Here is a 21,309-nt window from a genome sequence, read left to right as displayed (position 1 = left end):
ATAAATACTTATCATAACTAGACCTCATCCAAATCCCATAAAATCGTTATGGGACAATAGTAAATAAAAAGATTACAAAATCGTATGGAGCGAAAAGCTAAAAAAAAAGATAAAATTAAAAAAACGGTCCCGTGAAAGGGAGATGGGTCACCTCTCCAATACCCAAGATGCTTTTCACCGTGTAGTACACAAACCCCGCATAGACGAGATCAACGGATTCAAAACTGTCCGTGGAGTACACTTTCTTACGTCGAGCGTCGTACTCTTTGATGATTAATTTTTACATTATAAAATGTTTGCAGTTTCCAGATTTTACGACTCCCCGAAAGGGGAAAGAGCATAAAGAGATAGAAAACAATTATCTTCCAGCTCTTATCTCTCTCTCTCTGCGATCTATGCCTGAAGTGGAACTAGTTAACAACAACGAGAAGCCATCTGAGATTAGCAGGTTTCAGTTTTCCTCTTCTTGTTTTATTACCTTTTCTATAGAGATCTCTGTGTTTTGGAAAATTAGTGTTTAATTAACGTAGAGATCAAGTTTTCTACTTATGCTTCTTCTCAAGTTTCTGAAAGAAACATTAATAAGATTCTTTATGATTATTGATTAGCAAACCTATATATGTATTCATATCTGCTGAATATGATTGAAGTGTTGTTACTTGATCATTGAGATTTTACAAGTTTCCATTTTTATTAAGTTTAAGATCAATAAACTCGATTCATATGTTTGATGATTAAGAATTAAGATTCATCCACTAGATGTTTAGTCCTAATATGAGTTGTTGTGTCACGGTTTCATTTGCAGGTTCCATCACATGATCATCAGTAGTAGTAAAAATGCGTTGAAAATGGAAACAGTTGAAGAAGTGAGCAAGAAGAGGAAATTTCAGACAGATCAAACTGAGTTATCATTGTTGCCTCTGTCGAAGCACGTTTGTTTAGCCAATGTTGCTTGTTCTGACAATACCAATGGTGGCTCGGAGATTGATACAGAGTATTCCATGTCATATGTGAACTCAACAACTTCTATGGACTGTAACAATGATGAGGCTGAGATGAAAGAGGAATCATCCGGATCGTGCAGGGGCGAAGAGAAGATGACCTGTTTAGAAAGCCATCTTGATTTCATCTATGGGACTCAGAAACTAGAGGATTACTCAGAGAAAGACATTGAAAACATTCTCTATCTCGATGATGAAGGAGAAGAAGTATACGAAGCTAAAGGATGTAGTAATGCTGCTAAGTTTGTTCTGTCCTCTGGGAGATGGCCGGTTAACCAAGGTAATTAAAAACCGGTGTTTGGTTTGACCATATTGATTCACTGAACCGGAAAATTCACTAACTAGGTTTCTCATGTGTGCAGCAGATTCTACTCTACATGACACAAAGAAGCCTACAATTGATCAAGAATTTGAACAATATTTCTCAACGCTAATGTTGTGACGAAATAATGTTAAAGACTCCAACAAGAAAAAATATGAAGATGTACATAGAGAGCTGTACTCATTCTGTTTTGATTCTTGTCAAACCTTAAAACGTTAAACTCAAAACTGATTAGAGAGCTCTATAGTTTGTAAACAGGTTACAGATAAATTAAAGCAACAAACAATTTTTTGCAGCTCTATAGTTTTCCAACTTTCAAGATATTGATTAGCTGCAGGAAAAATAGGCATATTTTCTTATGTCTAAATCAGATATAGAAGTAATTAGAATCACAAAATCTGATGATCTTGAAAGTAACTAAGATCCTTCCTTGATGCTCCTGTAATGAAGGAGAGTTACCATAAGTATTATCGGTTAATATAAATACCGTTTCCCGCTAGAAGTAGAACAACAAACAATTCACCATATGAAAATGCCTTAGAGAAGAAGAACAACAGCATATGCTACGTTCTAATTTTCTTCCTCTTCATGTTCTCTGTTTCTTGCATATTCTTCACGTCCTCTGTTCCATGCGAGCAGTATGTCTAAAACGATTTAGCAAAACAAAACTAGAAGAAGTGATGATAAAGGGAAACATCAAACATCTAGAAAGAGTTTGTTGAAATCAAATGGAGTATAAATATATATAGCTTGGCTAGGATGCTTACTTCAAGTGCATGTTCTCTACTCTCTAGATGCCTTGTGAAATTTCCAAAGCTGAGCAATAAAAGGTAGATTCACCCATTCCACTGCTATCCTCGTCACATTTCTAATGTTGACATCTATTTGTATGGGCCGACGACACGCATGAAGTTGTATCATAGTCCACAACATGCCGACACAAAATAAACCGAATGAATTGTAAGTGTTGTTTTGATCTTAGCTTACATAACCATTGAGAATTCATTTTTTTTATTTACTACCCTTTATGAAGTTCAAGATCACCACCTATATGTCTATCTTAGAATTGATATTAAAAAAAATAAAAAAACCTTAAAATTAGTGTTATTATATATTTATAAAAAGATTTGGGTTACACGTAAAGTTTAATAACATGTATATGATTTTGTTTCGTATTATATATCCTTTATCCTATAAAGCACAAGTCATCTGACCAATAAAAATTTGACATGTTAGAAAAAATATTAATTGTAAAACAATAAATAGATCATGGGAAGAAAAAAACGAAAATCAGAAAATCGATATTACATAATTAAAATTTAAAACAAAAACAGTTAAACCAACCAACGTGATAACAAATAGTAATTTTTTAAAATAATAATAAACAAAAAAAGAAGATCGTGGTAAAAAGTAAATCAAAGAAAAAACATTTTATCGGTTCACAGTTTCGCACAATTTTTTTTTTATCGTTTTTCTTTTATTTTGTCTTTTTTCTTTCTCAAAACTCTTTTCTCTTTCATTGGCCACGATCCCCACCTCTTCTCCTCCTAAATCTCGATGAATTATTTTACTGTCTGTTTAAAATTCTCAAGGTTGATCTTCTCCATATCTTGCATCGACTATTTTTTGTTTTACATTCTTATAAATCAGGTTTTTTCTTCTGGATTTCTTTAAACCTCTGTGTCTTCAAATTTTAATATAATTTATTATTTTAAATTGTAGAACATGTTATTATGTTATTTCCATGTTATTGATATACTTTTTTTTAGGTAAATGATTGTCAACGGTGGAAAATTTGAGAGAGAGAAGCGAGTTTTACTGGAACTCACGGAAGAAATTATAGTATTATACAGAGCATGGGACGACCTATCGTTTTCAAAGACTATGTAATTTCTCCTTACCTTCTCTCCAATTTTATGCCTTCTTTTAGTGACATTAAAAGGTTTTGCTACAATGGTTATCAACGATTTCATTTCTTTTCAGAAAATGCTGGATAATCAAAGAGGAGAGAAGAGATTAGAGTGAGACTGAGATCCCATCCCAGTTGTCATTTCTTTTACACGTGTATGTATGTATTCTCAGCCCTCTTTTTTTTTCGTTCTCATCCCAACTACTACTTCTTTTTTTGGTTTCTTATTAAAACCTTTTTGAGATTATGAGATATGCATCTCTCTCTCTCTTATATATTGTACATTTGAAAATATTCCTAAAGTATTAAAATGTTTAGACTATAGCACCAGATGTATGATGCTAAAATATACTTCTATCTAATACTAGTATTATATAGAGTCGAAGAACCCAAACGTAAATTAGATCTTTTGAAGTATGACGGAAGCAAAACATGCTTCCACGACCTTTTTGTTTTGAAATAAGAAAGATCTTAAATGAACGTGAAGAGATGAATTGTCTTATTACAAAACACGTCTTCGACACTTTCCCCCATATTTCCCGATTTGCCCATCCTTCCATAACGCTGCCCTGAAAAAAAAAAAAAAAAAATCAAAATCTGTTTCTCAAATTCAATTTCGATCGAATTCGTTTTGTTGTTGAAGAAGAAGACAATGGAAGAAAGAAACGGAGGAAACAACAAAATGAATCGGAAGAGAACAATGGCGATGAACTGGGAAGGATTAGGTGATTTCGAAGAAGACGAAGACGACGATAGGTTCTTCGAAACTCATGATCGTCTCTCTTCTGCTTTAGCTTTCGACATGTCTGCTGCTAACTCCTCTTCTTCCGATGACGAAGACGAAGATTTCGACGATTGTCGTCTCTCCTTCTCCTCCGCCGTCTCTTCCTTAACCACCGCCTCTAGAAAGTTCCGTACGCCGGCCATGTCTCCTGATTACGATATCTGGATGGCTGCTCCCGGATCGATTTCGGAACGGCGTCGTCGTCTTCTCCACGGGATGGGACTTGTTAGCAATAAAGATATGGTCAGTGCTGCTGTTTCCATCCGCCGCGTTGTTTCTAACGCTGCTACTGCTATCAATAGTGATGATAAGATGAAGATGAAGATGACGGCGAATGGTGAACCGGAGATTGAAGATCACGATCATCATCATCATGACCACGTTCCGGTTATGCTTGCTCGGTCGAGATCGGAATCTGATATCGAGAGGTTCTTGATTGAGAAAAGGAGGAAAGATGAGATTTTAGGGAAAGTCTCAAAGCAACGTCTCACGAGAACCTATTCGACGATTGGAGTTACTACACGGACGAGGATCTGTCATTACCAAACTCCGATCAGACAATCATCCCCTGCTGTTTGTCGAAACGGTAAGGCTCCCCGCGGCGGTGGCGGTGGTTCAGAGGCGTTGACGTCTGCGGTTGGTGCGTTTTTCTTGATTAAGAATCTTGATACAGGGAAAGAGTTTATAGTGAATGAGTATGATGAAGATGGGATGTGGAATAGGCTTAGTGATTTACAAACAGGGAAGCAATTAACTTTGGAGGAGTTTGAGAAATGTGTTGGGTATTCACCTGTGGTTAAAGAGCTTATGCGTAGAGAGAATGTGAATAGGATTAACTACGAACCTATTATGGATTTAAGGAAGTTTAATTCCTACCTTTCGAAAAGTGTGAGGTTGAGTAAGAGAAGAGGAGCTGCCTTGTTGAAGAACATTAAAGGTGTTGCTCATTCTATGAGTTTACGTGTTGCGGATAAAGATGTTAGCGATGGAAGCACCTCCACGGATAGTCCTAGAAAAGGGAAAGATAGTAATAAACATGGTAAAGCTAATGAGTGGGTGAAAGTGAGACCTACTGGGAAGTCTTATAAGGAATTGAGTGCTTTGCATATGTGTCAAGAGATTCAAGCTCATGAAGGTGCGGTTTGGACTATCAAGTTTAGTCAAGACGCTCATTATCTTGCGAGCGGAGGAGCTGATAGAGTCATTCATGTGTGGGAGGTTCAAGAATGTGAGCTGATGTCTATGAATGAAGGGAGTCTTACTCCTATTCATCCTTCACTTTGTGACTCTGGGGAAAGATCAGGCGGTGGGAATGAGATGACGGACAAGAAAAAGAAAGGGAAAAGCGCCTCCGGAAGAAGAAGCAATCACATCCCGGATTACGTACATGTTCCTGAAACCGTCTTCTCCTTTTCTGATAAGCCTGTTTGCTCTTTGAAAGGTCATTTGGATGCTATTTTGGATCTGTCTTGGTCCAAATCTCAGCTTCTGCTTTCGTCTTCCATGGACAAAACAGTCAGGTTATGGGATCTAGAAACCAAAACATGTCTCAAATTGTTTGCCCACAATGACTACGGTGAGATATACATCTTTTTTTTATCCGGTCTTTTACATCTAGCTATAATTTTGCTGCATTCCCTTTTGACCATTTTCACATTGATTCAACAGTGACATGTATTCAGTTCAGCCCAGTGGATGAAAATTATTTCTTAAGTGGATCACTTGACGCTAAGATAAGGATATGGAGCATACAAGATCGACATGTTGTGGAATGGAGTGATCTTCATGAAATGGTCACTGCTGCTTGCTACACTCCAGACGGTCAGGTATTTGCTCTGTTTCTTGCAGTAGTCTTCAATAGATAAGTTCCTTTTTTTCAATGATGGAAATCTTGTTTTTTTCTCCGATTGAAGGGTGCACTTATCGGGTCACATAAAGGAATTTGCCGTGCTTACGATACAGAAGGTTCTTCCTAAGCTCTTTCTGATTCAAAACATCACTTCCTAGTTGAATACTCCTTTTCATTGCTATGCGTTTTTTTTTCTTCTTCTGTAGAACAGATTGTAAGCTGAATCAAACTAGTCAGATTGATGTTCAAAGCAATAAGAAATCACAAGCGAGAAGGAAGATCACCAGTTTTCAGGTTCGTGTCCTAAAAACCAAAACTCCTCTTTAAGACTTGAGTAAACAAACACCATAAAATGTTTACAAGTTGATGCATTATATAGTTTTCCCCGGTGAATCCATCCGAAGTTCTTGTCACATCAGCTGATTCACGGATTCGAATTTTAGACGGTTCTGAAGTTATTCACAAGTTCAAAGGTTAATTCTCTACAAGCCACCAGTTAGAGATACACAAACAACAGCGTGATCAAATCGATATATGCAGCTAACAAAACTGATACTTTTGTTGACAGGCTTTAGAAACACGTGCAGCCAACTCTCTGCTTCATATAGCCAGGACGGGAGATACATAATCTGTGCGAGCGAAGACTCTCAGGTTTACTTGTGGAAGAACGACAGTCACCGAACAAGATCAACAGTGACGACACAATCTCACGAACATTTTCACTGCAAAGATGTCTCAGCCGCTGTTCCTTGGCACGGTCATGTTAGAGGCGAGCCACCACCGGTTCAGATTCACTCTAAACGCCACTCAAAGCGCATATCCACTTCAAGCCAGCCTTCATCCTCCACAAGCTCACCAACAAGAGAAGAATCCTCTGCGACAGCACCAACTACATCCAACCGCAATAAAAAACCGGGGTTACCTCCAATGCCTAAGAAAGCCGCTACGCAGAGTCCTCAGCAACCAGAGGAAGAGGCGGGACCGGAGCTGGGAAGCTTCAGCGCGTCGTCGAGTATGAACGGTTCAGAGCAGCATTCATCAAGGTTTGGGGAATCCCCATCGATAAACACATCATCAAGGTTATCTTCATGGTCGTGGTTCGACAGTGGTGGCCATGGTCCACACACTATACAGCCAACGGCTTGGGGGATGGTGATTGTAACGGCAACAGTACATGGCGAGATCAGATCTTACCAAAATTTTGGCTTACCAAGAAGAATCGGTCGCCAAACGACACTCTTTTGATTTGAAAGGAACGAATCGATCGGTGTTTAATTTCTTGATTTGTATCTTTGTTACTTACTTGTAGAGTACGTAAAGAAACTGCCTTATATAGTGTTAAGAACCTCTCTCGACGTTCAAAATATCTTGTATTTGTAATCATCAACACAACACAAACAAAAATTTGTGTAGTTTTCTAAATAGAAATCAAAAACAATTTGCTCCACTTTTGTTTTCTGCGTTTTCTCGATCTCTACATCTATTTGATAACAAACAATTGAATATACGAAAAAAAAATAAAAATAAACGAAAGTAAATGGAATGTTCTGTAAATTACTATGTAAATAAAATCTACAAGCTACATCATCGAAAATTAACGATGACAGCCACCAGAAGAGTCTCCACCGGAAAATTAACGATGATGTTGTGGTGACCGTCATTATTGTTGTTATCATGATGATTAATGATGGCCAGTGCTGGTCAAACTTGGAACATCTTTTGTTCCCGTTTGACCATTTTCTAGATCAAAAGCATCGGACAGATACTTCTCCTCGCCCCAATTGCTGCAACCAGAGATGACACAACATACGAGAAGAATGGCAGCAAGACAAGCGAGGACTATGAATGTGACGAAAGCAATATCCATCTTGTATCCCCTTTATGATAAAAGGGAAGTACACAATTGTCTAGACTATATAATTTTAAGTTGGTTACAAATAGGTTATACATTAATTGATAGATTAATTGGTTATAAATATGTTATACAAAAAATCTTAAATAGAATATTCTAAAGAATCATATCATCTAATTTACCATATTAATTTCTTTTATTAAATTATTCATCAAATAAAATCTTTTGATATCTAACTTAACATATTAATTTGTTAATTATCATTATACTTCACCTTTCATTTTTATATATGATTCCATTTTGTGAAACAAATAAATTATCATATTATTTATTATAATTAAAAAAAATAGTTTTATTTCCGGATATAACATAAGTTGAATTTTTAATTACAAATATAAATTATTAAATCTAGAAAATATTCAAACTTTAATAATATTATTCTTTAAAAATAGTATCTATTGAATTAAAAAAATTTCTGAGTAACGGGTCAAAATTTGACTATTTAAATTTAATTTTATATTTTTTTGTTGAATTTTATATAATAGAATAAACTTTAAATAATTTCTTTTGAAATATTTTTAATATATTGAAACTTGATATAAAATTTAGAAACTATAAAGACTCTAAATTGATTTGTTATAGCTATGTCAATAATCTATACTAGTATTTTTGCAGCAGTTTTTGCTCAAAAATACTTTTTGGAAAGTTTTTACATTTAATGCATTGATTTTAATATTAGTTACTAAAACTTCAAAATTAATTATAGGTAATATTTAAAAAAAATAAGAAAATCTTTCTACCTCATTCAAACATAAATATATGATCCCCTTTAATTTTTATTTGAATTTATATTTAAATTATCTTGAATTATTCTATAATACATTTAGTTAATAAAAATTGTGATTTTTTCCTGCATATGATGTAATACAAAATTTTAAAAACGGAAATATATTACTCAATAGATGAATAAAAAATATGGATACAATATCCCACATCGTCAAAAAAAATTGGGCAATGGTTTAGAGTCGTACTATGAAAAAGACCAAAATGATTCTGAATACAAATGAGTAAAAACATTGATTTATCAAGTATTCAAACTTTAAAAAATTAAAGTTGGTTTATTCAGGTTCTTTATTTTAAATATTTTTAAAAGGTTAAATATGAAAAATATTTAAATTTTTTAAAAAGTTAAATATGATAAATATTTAAATTTTTTTAAAATTTAAATATGATAAATATTATACTGTAGATACACAATAAATATTAAAATTGAGATGATATAATGTGAGTTAAAATATCTTGGGACCGGATTATATAGCAAGACGAGTTTTATCAATATTTATATAAATTAAAAAATATCATTAATTCAGTGTTACACAGGTAAAACATCATTTTATTATTTTGTTAACACTGTCAGTATTAGAGAATAGACATATCTAATTAAATTGATTAAATAAATATTATGTAAAAAATAAATTATATTGCGGTATTATATGATTTATTTAACAATTATTATATAATTATAACATATTTAACCAACAAATACAACTTATAATTTAAATATTTTAGTTATAAACAATTTTGCCTTGCGGTGTACCGCGGGTCCTAATCTAGTATTTCACTATAATATGAAAAAATTTCAAGAAACCAAGTATATTAAAACAAAAAGTATAACAATATATTAAATTACTCATAATATAATAACTCGCTTTTTAAAAACCAAATTTACACAATTATGTCTTATAATGACATTCAAGTCATGATGTAGAATATACATTGTTGATATAACTTCACATATATAACCTAATACAACATATTAAAATTTTATTTTAAAATATAAAATATACAAATTTTGTATATAATAAAATTTAATCAGTGTTATAGCACGGGTAATTATCTAGAATCATTAACAATATAAAACTTACAAAATAGCTGTCTTTTTTCAAGTCATCATATTTAGCATATGATTTTATTGCATAATATTTTATCTTAAAAAACTTTTAAAAACAATCACATAAGTTATATTTTATATAAAAATTATAACATAAATAAAATGAATTCTAACCCGTGCTCTAGTTTTAGTATAAGAAGAGCATATTAGGTTTTGGGCTGGATGTATTATATTTGACTCAATAATTTTGAGACTGAGAAACGGCTTGTGTGTAGTAGGAATTGAGAACTCTTATATTCACATAGAAAAAACAATACTTAGGTTGAATAATTGTACCGCAAATATATAAGTTTCGATATATTAGTGTAATATTAAATGATAACCGATAACAAGAGTGCAATTTAACATTATCTTTTTACTTGAATGACGTTGTATTTTTTACTTTTTATTTTAACTTCAAAACTTACAGCTGCATTTTGCATATTTTATTATTGCTTGGTAAAATGTAAGTTTTTTTATTATTAATTTTTAGGGTTTAATATAAAATTTATAAAAAGGTTAAGTGGGGACATCAGTGTTAAATACAAATTTATATTTGGATTTTGTTTTTTTCATCAATCACTAAAGTTACATAAGTGGCATCGCAACCGTTCATAGGAACAGAGCCGGCCATAGGTACAAGCGAAGCAAGGAAGTGCTTGCGGCCGATAATATATTAAAAACAATTCGGCCTTAAAATTAAGTAGGTATATGTAGTCTAGTGGTAGTATTTAGGTATCTCTCACCTTCACTTACCAGGTTCGATTACCTAAACTATCAGCTTTCCATTTTTTATTTGTAGGCATAATATTATAGCTTTAAATTATTTTGAAATATATATATATCTTATAAATTATTAGTATTTAGAAAACGAAAATAGAAAAAAAAAATCAGTTAACCCTAGCGAATAGCTATCATAGCTTCTTCTTCCTTCTTCTTTCTCCCTCTACCCACTCTACTAATATTTTATACATCCTTAAGGTGAAGGTATGTTAAACGAACTGAAACTTCTGAAATTGATGAGATTTCAGAGGAGATCAAACAAAAATAACAGTGATGATGTCCATGAGTTTGGCAGCAAAATTGACTATGAAACCTTGATGGATGAGTTTGCAAGTAAAAATGCAAGGAGAATCATTTTCACACAAAATTTTTTTTTGATATGTGATACTTTAGAATTTTTTGTGCTTTTGTTAAAACTATCCAGATTTATTATTTAGTTTGATAAAAAAAATAGTTTAAATATGTGCAAATCAGCCTTTTTTCAGTTTGCTTGTAGCCACAAAAAACATAGCGCCGGCTCTGCATAGGAAAAGGAACGAAAACAATGAAATCATTACTGCGAAAGGGACCGAATGGTTATTTTCAAGATGCCCAATCACACGTACACGTACTGATGTACTTGTAAGTTGTGATAACAATGATGATAAATATTTACTTCCACACATCAAACTTGTCATCAAAAACTTCAAAGTGATAATTGGAGTAGGGTAAGTTTGTATCTCTATATTAGAGTGGATATCCTCAAATTTTAGGATTACAGAACTCGAGTTATATATAACTATCAAAATCCGGAATCAATTTTCGAGTTGTAGTTATTACAATTAAGAAATGGATCAATAAAGGTACCTTAATCACAATCATAACTTACTAGCAATTGAGTAATAATTTTGATTTATTTATAATAATCAACCAGGTTCTAGAAAATTAAATTATCATAGGAAACAAACCCGTGTGGTACAAGTCCTCTTGTTGATCAATTATTGTATGATAGCATTGTTGGTCAATTATTGAAGGGGTAAGTTTGTTCGAAAACAAAACAAAACAAAACAAAAGTACTAATCAAGAATAATAGAAGATGAGAAGGTGACAGCTCATCGTCTTAAAACTTTTTTTTGTGTTGGTCCTATCATAAGTAATCAGTAATCACATGATTCTTTTGTTCAAAGTTGGTCGTAAATCAATATAGCTGTATTCACTGCATTTACACCACACACATGCCTTTGGCTTTAGTTTTCTTTCTTATCATTCTCATCAACTCTTGTACTTCCAACAAGTTCCAAATGAAGGGGTAAAGATAATTATCTACTACTACTAGTCGGGTTAAACAACTTAAACAAGATCATATAGTTTTTAAACCAGAAAGCTTATACGATAATGCCAAAATACGTATATATCTCTAAACAATTGTTGTATAATTTTCAATTATTGTATTTTATGTTGTTATTTTTCGCAAAAGAAAAAGGAAAATCATATAAGATTTAACATAATTTTGGGTCTATGTAAGTAATATGTTACGGTTTTATTTTCTAACGATAAATTTTACAGAATGTATAATTATTTTCTAACTATAAAGTTTACAGAAGTGTAAAGTTATTTTGAGTATGTCTATTATATTTGACAAATTGATGGTAAACCTAAATTATGTAGTCAGAAAAAGTGCATTGTTTTAGTTCCGGTTTGACGATGACTCAAATTGAACACGTAACGCAACTGTATATATATATTCTAAAATATTTTAATGAAATGATATGGCCAAAAATTAAAATTGTTAACTGAAAAAGAGATACAGGAAAAAATTGCCGAAAAAGAAAGGAAAAAAATGGGAAGCACGTAAAAGTTGAACACCGCGTTGGCTTTTTCTCCTCTATATAAAGCCTTTTGCCTCTATTCTTTCTCCTTCCCTTTCTTCTTCTTCTGCCTTTGTTTGGCCTCTCACCGTCTCACGACTTGTCCTCTGCGTTTTCATTAGCTAAGCCATTTGTTTCTTATATCAGGTTCGATAATATATTACATAGATGCTTCTTCTTTTCTTTTTTTGATGAGTTGATTTCCAGATTTATGGAAACTTTAGGTTACATGCATTTACGCAAAACTTGAAGAGATTCTTGTTACTAAAATGGCTTCATAGTTAATATGATAAAACTACATTGTTCATAACTACATATGATCTGTTAATTGCTATTGACGTTCTCGACCACGTCAAATTGTAGGTTTTAATCTTTCGTTACGTCTTGATTATTTCTGATATACATTATTTTTTTTTGTGTGAAGTAAAAAAACCATAATTGTATTTTTCGTTCCCTATACTTAAATTCTTTTTAGTTTATAAAAACTATTATGAACATTTTAGATCAAAATTAAGTGAATATGTTATTGTACTATTTAAGATTATGAGTGGTCGGTGTGACACCAGCCAATTAAAAATAATTCTTATCCCCAAACATATGGAGATGAGTTAAACTTGCACACTTTGGCTGTTTGGTTCCCACTACTTTTGTCTGAATCTCTGTTTCCTCCTCTTCTTTGATTATTAAGCATCATTGTCACTGAGTCTAAGATTATCTCTTTATATAAAGATTCTCGAGGAGTGAGATAATCATCCGGCATCCCTCATCATCGACTAAAAATGGAGATTGAGCTTTCAAAATATGATACCCTTTTATTTGGTAAGACACTCATTGCTCTGTTTTCCATTTTTCCGGCAATTTTCTCTGTTTTGTTATCTGAAACAATATCTATATTTTTGTGGGAATTTTTGTAGATCTTGATGATACCCTTTATCCATTGAGCTCTGGGATTGCTAAAGAATGTGGACAAAACATCAAAGGTGACTTTTGTTTATCCGAAATCAATTTCTTGTTCTTCAAGTCATTACGTTTTCTATAAAATTTGTTTGTTTTTTTTGTAGACTACATGGTGGAGAAGCTTGGAATCGACAAGAATAAGATCCTGGACTTATCTAATTCACTTTACAAGAACTATGGAACTACCATGGCCGGTCTTCGAGTAGATTTACTTATCTCTTTTGAACTTAAATGAATCCATAACATAGCTTAATTCTTCACCGAGTTTAATCATAATTATTTTTCAGGCGATAGGTTATAACTTCGATTATGACGAGTATCACAGGTATATATATATATATATACTAATATACACAAAATCTAATCGCACAGTATACCAAGTCATAGGATAATTTCTGAATTTGTCTTGTTTTTTCCTAACAGTTTTGTACATGGGAGACTACCTTATGAGAACATCAAACCAGATCCCATTTTGAGAAGTCTCTTACTTAGCCTACCTCTTCGCAAGATCGTAATGATTCTTCTCAACTTAATCATTCCACAAAAAAAAAATCTCATCAAAAGACTACTTTTCTTTATATTTTCTCATATATATTTATCTGTCACAACTTTTCAGATCTTCACAAACGCAGATAAGTTACACGCAGCAAGAGCACTAGAGAGGCTAGGGTTAGAGGACTGTTTCGAAGGAATACTTTGCTTTGAATCATTAAATTCTTCTACTAGTCGTGCAAAAGTTAGTTATGATGATAAGAATGAGATCTTCGACATCATCGGATACTTATCCGATCATGAACAGCCAGTTTCCGCTTTACCTAAGACACCTATTGTCTGCAAACCATCTGAAACTGCCATAGTAAAGGCTCTTGAAATCGCCAACATCGACCCTCAAAGAACCGTGAGTGCCTCTTAGAAATTTTCATAACATATTGACCCATTTGTTTGATTTGATTTGACGTCTCTAGTAAATCATAACGGGTTGTTTCTTGTAGTTGTTCTTCGATGACAGTGTTCGAAACATTCAGGCCGGTAAACGCGTTGGTCTGGATACTGTTCTGGTAAGTTTTTTCAAAACACGTTTCATGATTACTCTAAGTAGTGAAAGGTCGAGACTATAATACTGGAGTGATGATGTTTGTTTGGTGTAGGTGGGAACTTCACAGAGAGTGAAATATGCAGATTATGCGTTAGAAAACATTCACAACCTTAAGGAGGCTTTGCCAGAGCTATGGGTATCACAGGCTAAGCCTGAAAAAGTTAGCTACTCCGCAAAGCTTGCCGTTGAAACTCCGGTTATTGCCTAATAAACTGCTTATTTGAAAGATTCCAGCAGTAATAATATCTGTTGTAGTTTTGTAAATAGCCTTTTTACCTTCTGGCTCATGTATTATGAGTTTAATAAAAATATAAATAAAATCAGATTATCGGATCAAATGATACAAAACGCTGGACTAAAGAGATCGGCCTTGGCCCAGTATAATATCAGGCCTGTTTAAAACGCATTGGAATCAAATAAAATAAAGTTTCAAATAATTCAAAAGATAAGGTGACGTGGCGGAAATCAGAAATTTCGATATCTACTCACTCTCATTGTCTGAGCTTACCCAAAATCACCAGTCAATGGCGATGATGACGACGACGACGACAACGAAACCATGCTTCCATCTACAGCTTCCTGCTAACACTCACAAATCCGGAGCTGTAGCTTCTTCTTTTGTATCAGTTCCTCGTTTTTCGTCTCTTCAATTTCGCCCACTTGTTTCGGATTTAACGTCGATTGGTTGTCGAAGTAAGTTAACCGGAAAGCTCAGAAGAGTGTCCGTTATCGTTTCCGCCGCCGCAACATCTGAACCTCTCACCGTTCTTGTCACCGGTGCCGGTGGAAGAACAGGTTCACTCTCTCTCTGAAGATTTTTTTGATTCTCTCTACAATGTGCTACTGTGAAATTCTATAAGATTACTGTTCAATGTTGATGGTGGATGTGACAGGGCAAATTGTGTTCAAGAAATTGAAAGAGAGGTCGGATCAGTTTGTGGCGAAGGGTTTAGTGAGGACAAAGGAGAGCAAGGAGAAGATCAGTGGAGAGGATGAGGTGTTCATTGGAGATATCAGAGATCCTTCAGCCATTGCTTCTGCTGTTGAAGGAATCGATACTTTGGTCATTCTTACCAGCGCTGTACCGAAAATGAAACCAGGTTTTGATCCTAGTAAAGGAGGGAGACCTGAGTTCTACTTTGACGATGGAGCTTATCCAGAACAGGTTGATTGGATTGGTCAGAAGAATCAGATAGACGCTGGTTTGTATTACTATTCATCTCTTTGAGTTTTTTTGTATGTGTGTTTTCAGCTAAGGTGCTTACTGTTTGCTGAAATATGTAGCTAAGGCTGCGGGAGTTAAGCAGATTGTTTTGGTTGGGTCGATGGGAGGAACAAACCTTAATCACCCTCTCAATAGTATTGGCAATGCCAACATTCTGGTGAGTCTCGTCCTTCTTTGTTTTCTTCAACACATAGAGGATAAGTTTCACAGCAAATGTTTTTCTGCAATTTTGTATAGGTTTGGAAGAGAAAGGCTGAGCAATACTTGGCTGATTCCGGTATTCCATACACCATCATCAGGTAAACTTTATTGTTGTTTACTTGCATCTGATACAAATTGCAATGGCGGAATTCTCATCTTGCAATATTGCTCTTGGATTCAGAGCGGGAGGTCTGCAGGACAAGGAAGGTGGCATTCGCGAATTACTCGTGGGAAAAGATGACGAGCTTCTCGAGACAGAAACAAGAACAATCGCAAGGCCTGATGTTGCAGAAGTCTGCGTTCAGGTGGGTTCATTACTGATCAAAAGGGATTTCATTAAACTGGATGATCCACTAACAGTCGCCATATTTTTAAAACCAGTTTTGCTTCTCCCTAATCATGGTAAGTGTTCTATTTAAGCAGGCGTTGCAACTTGGGGAGGCAAAATTCAAAGCACTTGACCTGGCCTCAAAGCCCGAGGGAACAGGCACCCCAACGAAGGATTTCAAGGCCCTTTTCGCTCAAGTAACCACTAAGTTCTGATAAATATTTTTTGTTCTCATTGTCCTCGTAGCAGAGTCCTAGGATTGACATTAAGAGGGATGAGTTCTTTATGTGTGTGAACCGGCTCTTTCTATTTCTCATGAGGTCTTGCTTGCCCTAAATTCTAAGTAACACCAAAAGCTTTTGAAATATATTTAGAGATCATCAAAACTCACAAATAGCATTGAGGGACCACAACTAATAACACTAAGAGCTCAGATTCCAAGCAGAAGAGTTTTCCAGAAATAGTAAAACCTCTTATTTCAATGTACGTTGGTCCTCGTGTGTACATTGGAGAAGTAAAAACCTTCTCTTGAAACCATAGTTTGTCTAAGCTTCCTCTTATACGTGTTACAATCTAGACAAGTTAACTCTGCTAGCAATATACAAACTCTCTGATCATCCCTAGCTACAAGAATACCGTTAGGAGAACCTACTAACCTAGCTGAGAAACCAACAAATATCCAGCTAGGGAAGTTATAAATAGGGACTTACATCAATATCATCTTTTAACAAGTTCTTGCGGATGACAAAGACTTTCATCTGCAAAAGAGATGACGCAGTCTCAGTACAATGCTTAGAAAGAATCAGATAGCATTGATAAAGCAATGTGAATATGAATCCCAGCTGTACCTGTGATGCCGTATCTTGGAATTACAGGGGAAAAAATCAAGATATGGTTCTCCCTTATGCTAACGAGGATTTGTCAGTCAAGCCTTGGACTCTGGTTTCCAAACAGAAAGAGCCATGACGGTTCTTCCTTTCCAGCCTTGCAAGAGCCATCGGTTATCTTGATCGATCACAAAATCTTTGTGGTAGAATGTGTTGACCTTATGCAGCGCTGTCTTCATAATGCTTGGGTCAAATGGAACTTGTACCAACCCTGACCTCATAGCCCGGACATGCCACTGCTTGTATGTCTCAGGCCTCTCCACTCTTTCCCAACCTTCGCAAGCAATTACATTCAATGCCTCTCTCCCAAAGACCTCCATCTCAAGGAACATCCTCCCTTCGTCTTCCCGTGGCACAATTGTCTCAAGCATGTCGAAAATCGAGGAGAAATGAAAGAGAGCCTCGCGAAACCGTGTCACGAAGAAGGGTGCATTGTATGCACCATTCACAATGCCAAAGACAAAAAGATCCGGATTGATCTTCCCGATCAAATTGAGAACAGTGTCTCTACAGCTTTCTACTTTGACCGACTCATCATGCAAATTCTCAGCTCGGTAGAGGCAATTGACTATGATAACCTCATCTCTGTCTATATCGAGATCTTCAAGTTGAATTGCATCCCACTTCTTAGCAATTGCTTTATACTCAAATGNTCTTTCCCAACCTTCACACGCAATTACATTCAATGCCTCTCTCCCAAAGACCTCCATCTCAAGGAATATCCTCCCTTCGTCTTCCCGTGGCACAATCGTCTCAAGCATGTCGAAAATCGAGGAGAAATGAAACAGAGCCTCGCGAAATCGTGTCACGAAGAACGGTGCATTGTATGCACCATTCACAATGCCAAAGACAAAAAGATCCGGATTGATCTTCCCGATCAAATTAAGCACAGTGTCTCTACAGCTTTCTACTTTGACCGATTCATCATGCAAATTCTCAGCTCGGTAGAGGCAATTAACTATGATAACCTCATCTCTGTCTATATCGAGATCTTCAAGTTGAATTGCATCCCACTTCTTAGCAATTGCTTTATATTCAAATGGCACACCAAAGTGTTTGGCATACGCTGCTAACCTTTGACCAGTTTCTTCAACCCGCTGTGCTGGACGAAACCCTGGCTGAGGAAACTCAATCCCGGTGATCCTAACCTTTGGTGATCCATACATGGAAAACCTGTGAATAAGAGTTGGCCATTGGAAACCATAGAGGATACCAAAATCAATAACATGAACCCGCTGAGAATTATCAACAAGATCGCGTATGGTCTTATTGGTTATGAAATAAGAGAGCTTCCTAAACGGACAACACGCAAGAAAAAGCTGGTGAGCCTTCAAGACAGCTGCAGCTGATCTCGGTTTACTCACAATCCCTTTGTAAATCTGGCTTCCGGTACCGGCTAACCTCGCCTCGAGACCATTAGCAAAACAATGAGCCAATCTCTGGTTCCCATCACCAAACGGCGTAGAATGCTGCCTTATCTGTTTCAACAACTGGCCCGCACACCTACGATCATCAGCTGCAACAGCTTGAGCACAATGTATCAATAAACTTCTCAAATCCACAACTTCTTTTTTCCCATTTTGCCCTCCTCCTCCTCCTCCTCCTCCTCTTCCACGTCCCCTTCCTCTAGCTCGTCTCTTCCCACCTTGAGCCACTGAAGCTTTCTTCTTCTCTACTCCTTTCTTCAGAACTTCACGCAACGCATCAAACTCCTTCATGCTCTCTTCTCCAGGAACATGAACCAAGATCTTATCTACAACATCTGACCTCAAAATATCCTCACCAAACACAGCAGGTAGCTTACTACTCCTCTCTTCTTCCACACAAACCTCATCACGGCTAGAGTTCTTCCTTCCTCTGCTCATACAACTCTCCTCTCTAAAATTCACAATCAACTCGTTTTGTTCAGGAAGAAACCTACTAGCTTCTTCAATCCCACCCCTAAACAACCAAACAGATTGATGACTCTCCCCATTCGAATCAGAATACAAACTCTTCTTCGAAGACTGGTCCATTCCAAAACCATTAGATTGAGGAACACTTAGAACCGATGAACAACGACTCTGAGGATTTCGAAAATCTATAGTAAAACCACCGCTCATTGGCTTGATTACACCATTCCCAAAACCTATACAATCACCTGCGGTGTAGTTACCTGGAACAACACGGTCAAGATTCTCACCATTCCGCTCAGCGAACGAAGCCACCAAGTTCCGTTCAGGAGATGGAGGATACTTCTTACCAATAGCTTCGTAAAGCGATCTCTCAGCAGCTTCGAGATCTAGAGACTCTTGGAGCATGCATACTTTATCATCCATGTCTTCTTCGTTCAACATCTGACTAATGTATCCTAACACAGCATCGGAGAAATCAAAATCATCAGCCGGATCTTCTTCTTCCCCCACTACCACTTCCCGAACAAAAACTGAATTCTCCGGCGGATTCCTGTGATCGGAGGAGGAGAGATTGTAATTGAAACTGTCGTATAGTGACACCGGAGTGAAGGTATGATTGGGGAGCAACGAAGTGGATTGATCGGGTAAACCGGGTAAACGGTTCCGAGTAATCGCAGCAGAAATCCCGGTTAGACCTGGTTCAGTAATCATATTCTCTAGATTGAGAAATTAATGAAAGAAGCAGAGGTGATTAAGGAAGAAGAAGAAGAAGGAGAGACTTTAGAGGGTGGGGAGGGAGGGGACCGAAGAGAGAGAGAGAGAAAGGAATCGGAATAAATGCGTTTTAATTTTTTTCTTTTAACATAATTAAGAATTTATATAAAAAAGAAGGTCTAATCTCCGAGGTAGGGAAAAGCAAATCACAGCCGTTGGATCTTTATGCGTTTTTTGTGGGGACCTGTCGTCGTCGTCGTCGTGCTTTATTAATTTTTTTAAAAATTAGCTAAAATGTACTTATCGGTTCATTGATTGCCACGTGTTGTCATTACAGTAAGTTAAAGCTTACATAATTGTTGATTTAATATGCAAATTAGTAAGTAGTACAATATACTTTTGTCTTCTTTTTAGTGGCAAGTACATATTTAATGAGATTTATAATTTATCTATAGTTTTTTTTTCCCCAACTTGGATAGTTGGATCGTACTAGAATCAAACCTTAATTATTATTTTTCTTTTTCTTTTTAGAACCTTAAAATGTCGACAAATCATTTTAATTTCTTAGTTTACGATTAGTGGCCTAGTTAACTAAATTAGAGAGCCGCTGGACCCTTTCTTTTTCCCCAAGAGCACACACACAATGTTATGAACTTCATTTCCAACTTTCAATATATATATTTTTTTTGTGGTATCACTAGTTTAACTCCACGCTATGTGTTCACTTTCAATATTCGCCAAAAAAGTATAATACGATATCAACATGTTCGCCTGGGAAACGTAAAAGACCCGATAGATCAACTAGTGTTATGTAAGTCAAGCATATGTAGTAGAAATACATTACCTTATACATAGGGTTGAGCGCAAACGTACGTAATCCGTGTATTGTTTGCATATCATTGTCTATATATCCCTTGTGTGACGTTCGGAGTGATATTTTGATTGTGTGTGATGGTTTAATTATATTTTTTTGGCAAGTACTATTCTGTCGTTCTTAATTGTTTTCTTAGCAGCTAGCTATTTCCTCCTGGATATGTTTGTTCGTCGTCGTTTTATGCATCCTTCTTTCGTTATCTTGCTTTTTCTAAGCCACTTTTTATGTTTAATTCCATAAAACCAAGCAAAACCTTGTTCATATCGTTTAGCTAAGTTTGTTTCTTACAAATGACGTGCAACTTCTAGATCTTTGTAAATTCCTATTTAACGCTAGAACCATTGATAGAGATTGAGTTACAGTTCTCAATCACCTATCACACCGTAACAGAGCACGCAAGCTCCCTTCTCACGCAGGAGAAGCTTCAACAACACACAACCTTCAACATGACTCCCCAATGAATGCCACAACCCCTATTTATACTAAAGGTCCTAACATAGTTTGTTATGGAAACGTAACTAACTTCTTCTTCACTCCAGCTTCATTCTCACGTGTATTCTCGTTTGCACGTGTTCTCTTTTACCTCTCTTATACTCTTATGAGCTTATCAACTATCTATATGAATGTTTTAGGAGTTTCCTGGCGACCACACCAACGTAACTCTAACGTTTCATGAAATTTTTGGAATGTTTAAGGTAGTCCTCGACCCAAACCAGGCAGCATCAATCCACCCATCGCCATGGATGACAAACCTTGGTGAAATTAGAGAGCATAACTTCTCTTTTCAAAAAAAAATTAGAGAGCATAACTTTGACACAGAGTATATATTATACCATTTTCTTAAGTAGACTGTTG

At 35.6% G+C, this 21,309-nt stretch overlaps 5 protein-coding genes and 1 long non-coding RNA gene across 8 annotated transcripts; 4 read left to right on the top strand and 2 right to left on the bottom strand.

The window, feature by feature from the left end:
• Positions 313–1,622, top strand: LOC104782198 (protein FAR-RED ELONGATED HYPOCOTYL 1-like). 2 transcript variants are annotated; one of them, XM_010507063.2, is made up of 3 exons: positions 313–448; positions 806–1,281; positions 1,367–1,622. In XM_010507063.2, exons 1-3 carry the CDS (start codon positions 396–398, stop codon positions 1,441–1,443), a joined length of 606 nt encoding a protein of 201 aa, XP_010505365.1. In that variant the 5' UTR covers positions 313–395; the 3' UTR covers positions 1,444–1,622. The 2 variants fall into 2 exon arrangements, with proteins under 2 accessions (XP_010505365.1, XP_010505364.1); XM_010507062.2 differs by having other exon boundaries at positions 1,364–1,622.
• On the bottom strand, positions 1,469–2,172 carry LOC109132590. The gene is made up of 2 exons (XR_002037611.1): positions 2,091–2,172; positions 1,469–1,991 (listed from the first exon to the last, which is right to left on the bottom strand). It is a non-coding gene; the product is annotated as an uncharacterized LOC109132590 (long non-coding RNA).
• On the top strand, positions 3,507–7,310 carry LOC104782197 (WD repeat-containing protein 44-like). Its single transcript, XM_010507061.2, has 6 exons — positions 3,507–5,592; positions 5,685–5,842; positions 5,930–5,981; positions 6,077–6,159; positions 6,245–6,338; positions 6,434–7,310. Exons 1-6 carry the CDS (start codon positions 3,885–3,887, stop codon positions 7,108–7,110), a joined length of 2,772 nt encoding a protein of 923 aa, XP_010505363.1. The 5' UTR covers positions 3,507–3,884; the 3' UTR covers positions 7,111–7,310.
• Positions 12,259–14,668, top strand: LOC104782196 (uncharacterized protein C24B11.05-like). Its single transcript, XM_010507060.2, has 9 exons — positions 12,259–12,424; positions 13,007–13,096; positions 13,192–13,257; positions 13,339–13,436; positions 13,522–13,559; positions 13,658–13,745; positions 13,851–14,132; positions 14,227–14,292; positions 14,383–14,668. Exons 2-9 carry the CDS (start codon positions 13,057–13,059, stop codon positions 14,536–14,538), a joined length of 834 nt encoding a protein of 277 aa, XP_010505362.1. The 5' UTR covers positions 12,259–12,424; positions 13,007–13,056; the 3' UTR covers positions 14,539–14,668.
• Positions 14,772–16,421, top strand: LOC104782194 (uncharacterized protein At2g37660, chloroplastic-like). Its single transcript, XM_010507056.2, has 6 exons — positions 14,772–15,125; positions 15,224–15,532; positions 15,615–15,712; positions 15,793–15,854; positions 15,938–16,061; positions 16,180–16,421. The coding sequence occupies exons 1-6, from the start codon at positions 14,855–14,857 to the stop codon at positions 16,297–16,299; spliced, it is 984 nt and encodes a 327-aa protein (XP_010505358.1). The 5' UTR covers positions 14,772–14,854; the 3' UTR covers positions 16,300–16,421.
• On the bottom strand, positions 16,552–19,682 carry LOC104782195 (scarecrow-like protein 9). 2 transcript variants are annotated; one of them, XM_010507059.2, is made up of 3 exons: positions 17,636–19,682; positions 16,933–17,245; positions 16,552–16,842 (listed from the first exon to the last, which is right to left on the bottom strand). In XM_010507059.2, exons 1-2 carry the CDS (start codon positions 19,575–19,577, stop codon positions 17,010–17,012), a joined length of 2,178 nt encoding a protein of 725 aa, XP_010505361.1. In that variant the 5' UTR covers positions 19,578–19,682; the 3' UTR covers positions 16,552–16,842; positions 16,933–17,009. The 2 variants fall into 2 exon arrangements, with proteins under 2 accessions (XP_010505361.1, XP_019100482.1); XM_019244937.1 differs by having other exon boundaries at positions 16,933–17,549; positions 17,940–19,682.

Source organism: Camelina sativa, chromosome 4, assembly GCF_000633955.1.
Source record: "Camelina sativa cultivar DH55 chromosome 4, Cs, whole genome shotgun sequence".
NCBI classification, from domain to species: Eukaryota; Viridiplantae; Streptophyta; class Magnoliopsida; order Brassicales; family Brassicaceae; genus Camelina; species Camelina sativa.
This window is presented reverse-complemented; position numbering and strand designations above follow the sequence as displayed.

Bases quoted from the DNA above. Each gene is read 5' to 3' on its own strand.
- LOC104782198 (XM_010507062.2), top strand. From the start codon at position 396: ATGCCTGAAGTGGAACTAGTTAACAACAACGAGAAGCCATCTGAGATT. The intron at 449-805 runs GTTTCAGTTTTC...TTTCATTTGCAG, and splicing joins AAGCCATCTGAGATTAGCAG to GTTCCATCACATGATCATCA. The intron at 1,282-1,363 runs GTAATTAAAAAC...TCATGTGTGCAG, and splicing joins GAGATGGCCGGTTAACCAAG to CAGATTCTACTCTACATGAC.
- LOC104782197 (XM_010507061.2), top strand. From the start codon at position 3,885: ATGGAAGAAAGAAACGGAGGAAACAACAAAATGAATCGGAAGAGAACA. The intron at 5,843-5,929 runs GTATTTGCTCTG...CTCCGATTGAAG, and splicing joins GCTACACTCCAGACGGTCAG to GGTGCACTTATCGGGTCACA. The intron at 6,339-6,433 runs GTTAATTCTCTA...TTTTGTTGACAG, and splicing joins AGTTATTCACAAGTTCAAAG to GCTTTAGAAACACGTGCAGC.
- LOC104782196 (XM_010507060.2), top strand. From the start codon at position 13,057: ATGGAGATTGAGCTTTCAAAATATGATACCCTTTTATTTG. The intron at 13,097-13,191 runs GTAAGACACTCA...GAATTTTTGTAG, and splicing joins ATATGATACCCTTTTATTTG to ATCTTGATGATACCCTTTAT. The intron at 14,293-14,382 runs GTAAGTTTTTTC...TGTTTGGTGTAG, and splicing joins TTGGTCTGGATACTGTTCTG to GTGGGAACTTCACAGAGAGT.
- LOC104782194 (XM_010507056.2), top strand. From the start codon at position 14,855: ATGGCGATGATGACGACGACGACGACAACGAAACCATGCTTCCATCTA. The intron at 15,533-15,614 runs GTTTGTATTACT...TGAAATATGTAG, and splicing joins GAAGAATCAGATAGACGCTG to CTAAGGCTGCGGGAGTTAAG. The intron at 16,062-16,179 runs GTGGGTTCATTA...CTATTTAAGCAG, and splicing joins TTGCAGAAGTCTGCGTTCAG to GCGTTGCAACTTGGGGAGGC.
- LOC104782195 (XM_010507059.2), bottom strand. From the start codon at position 19,577: ATGATTACTGAACCAGGTCTAACCGGGATTTCTGCTGCGATTACTCGG.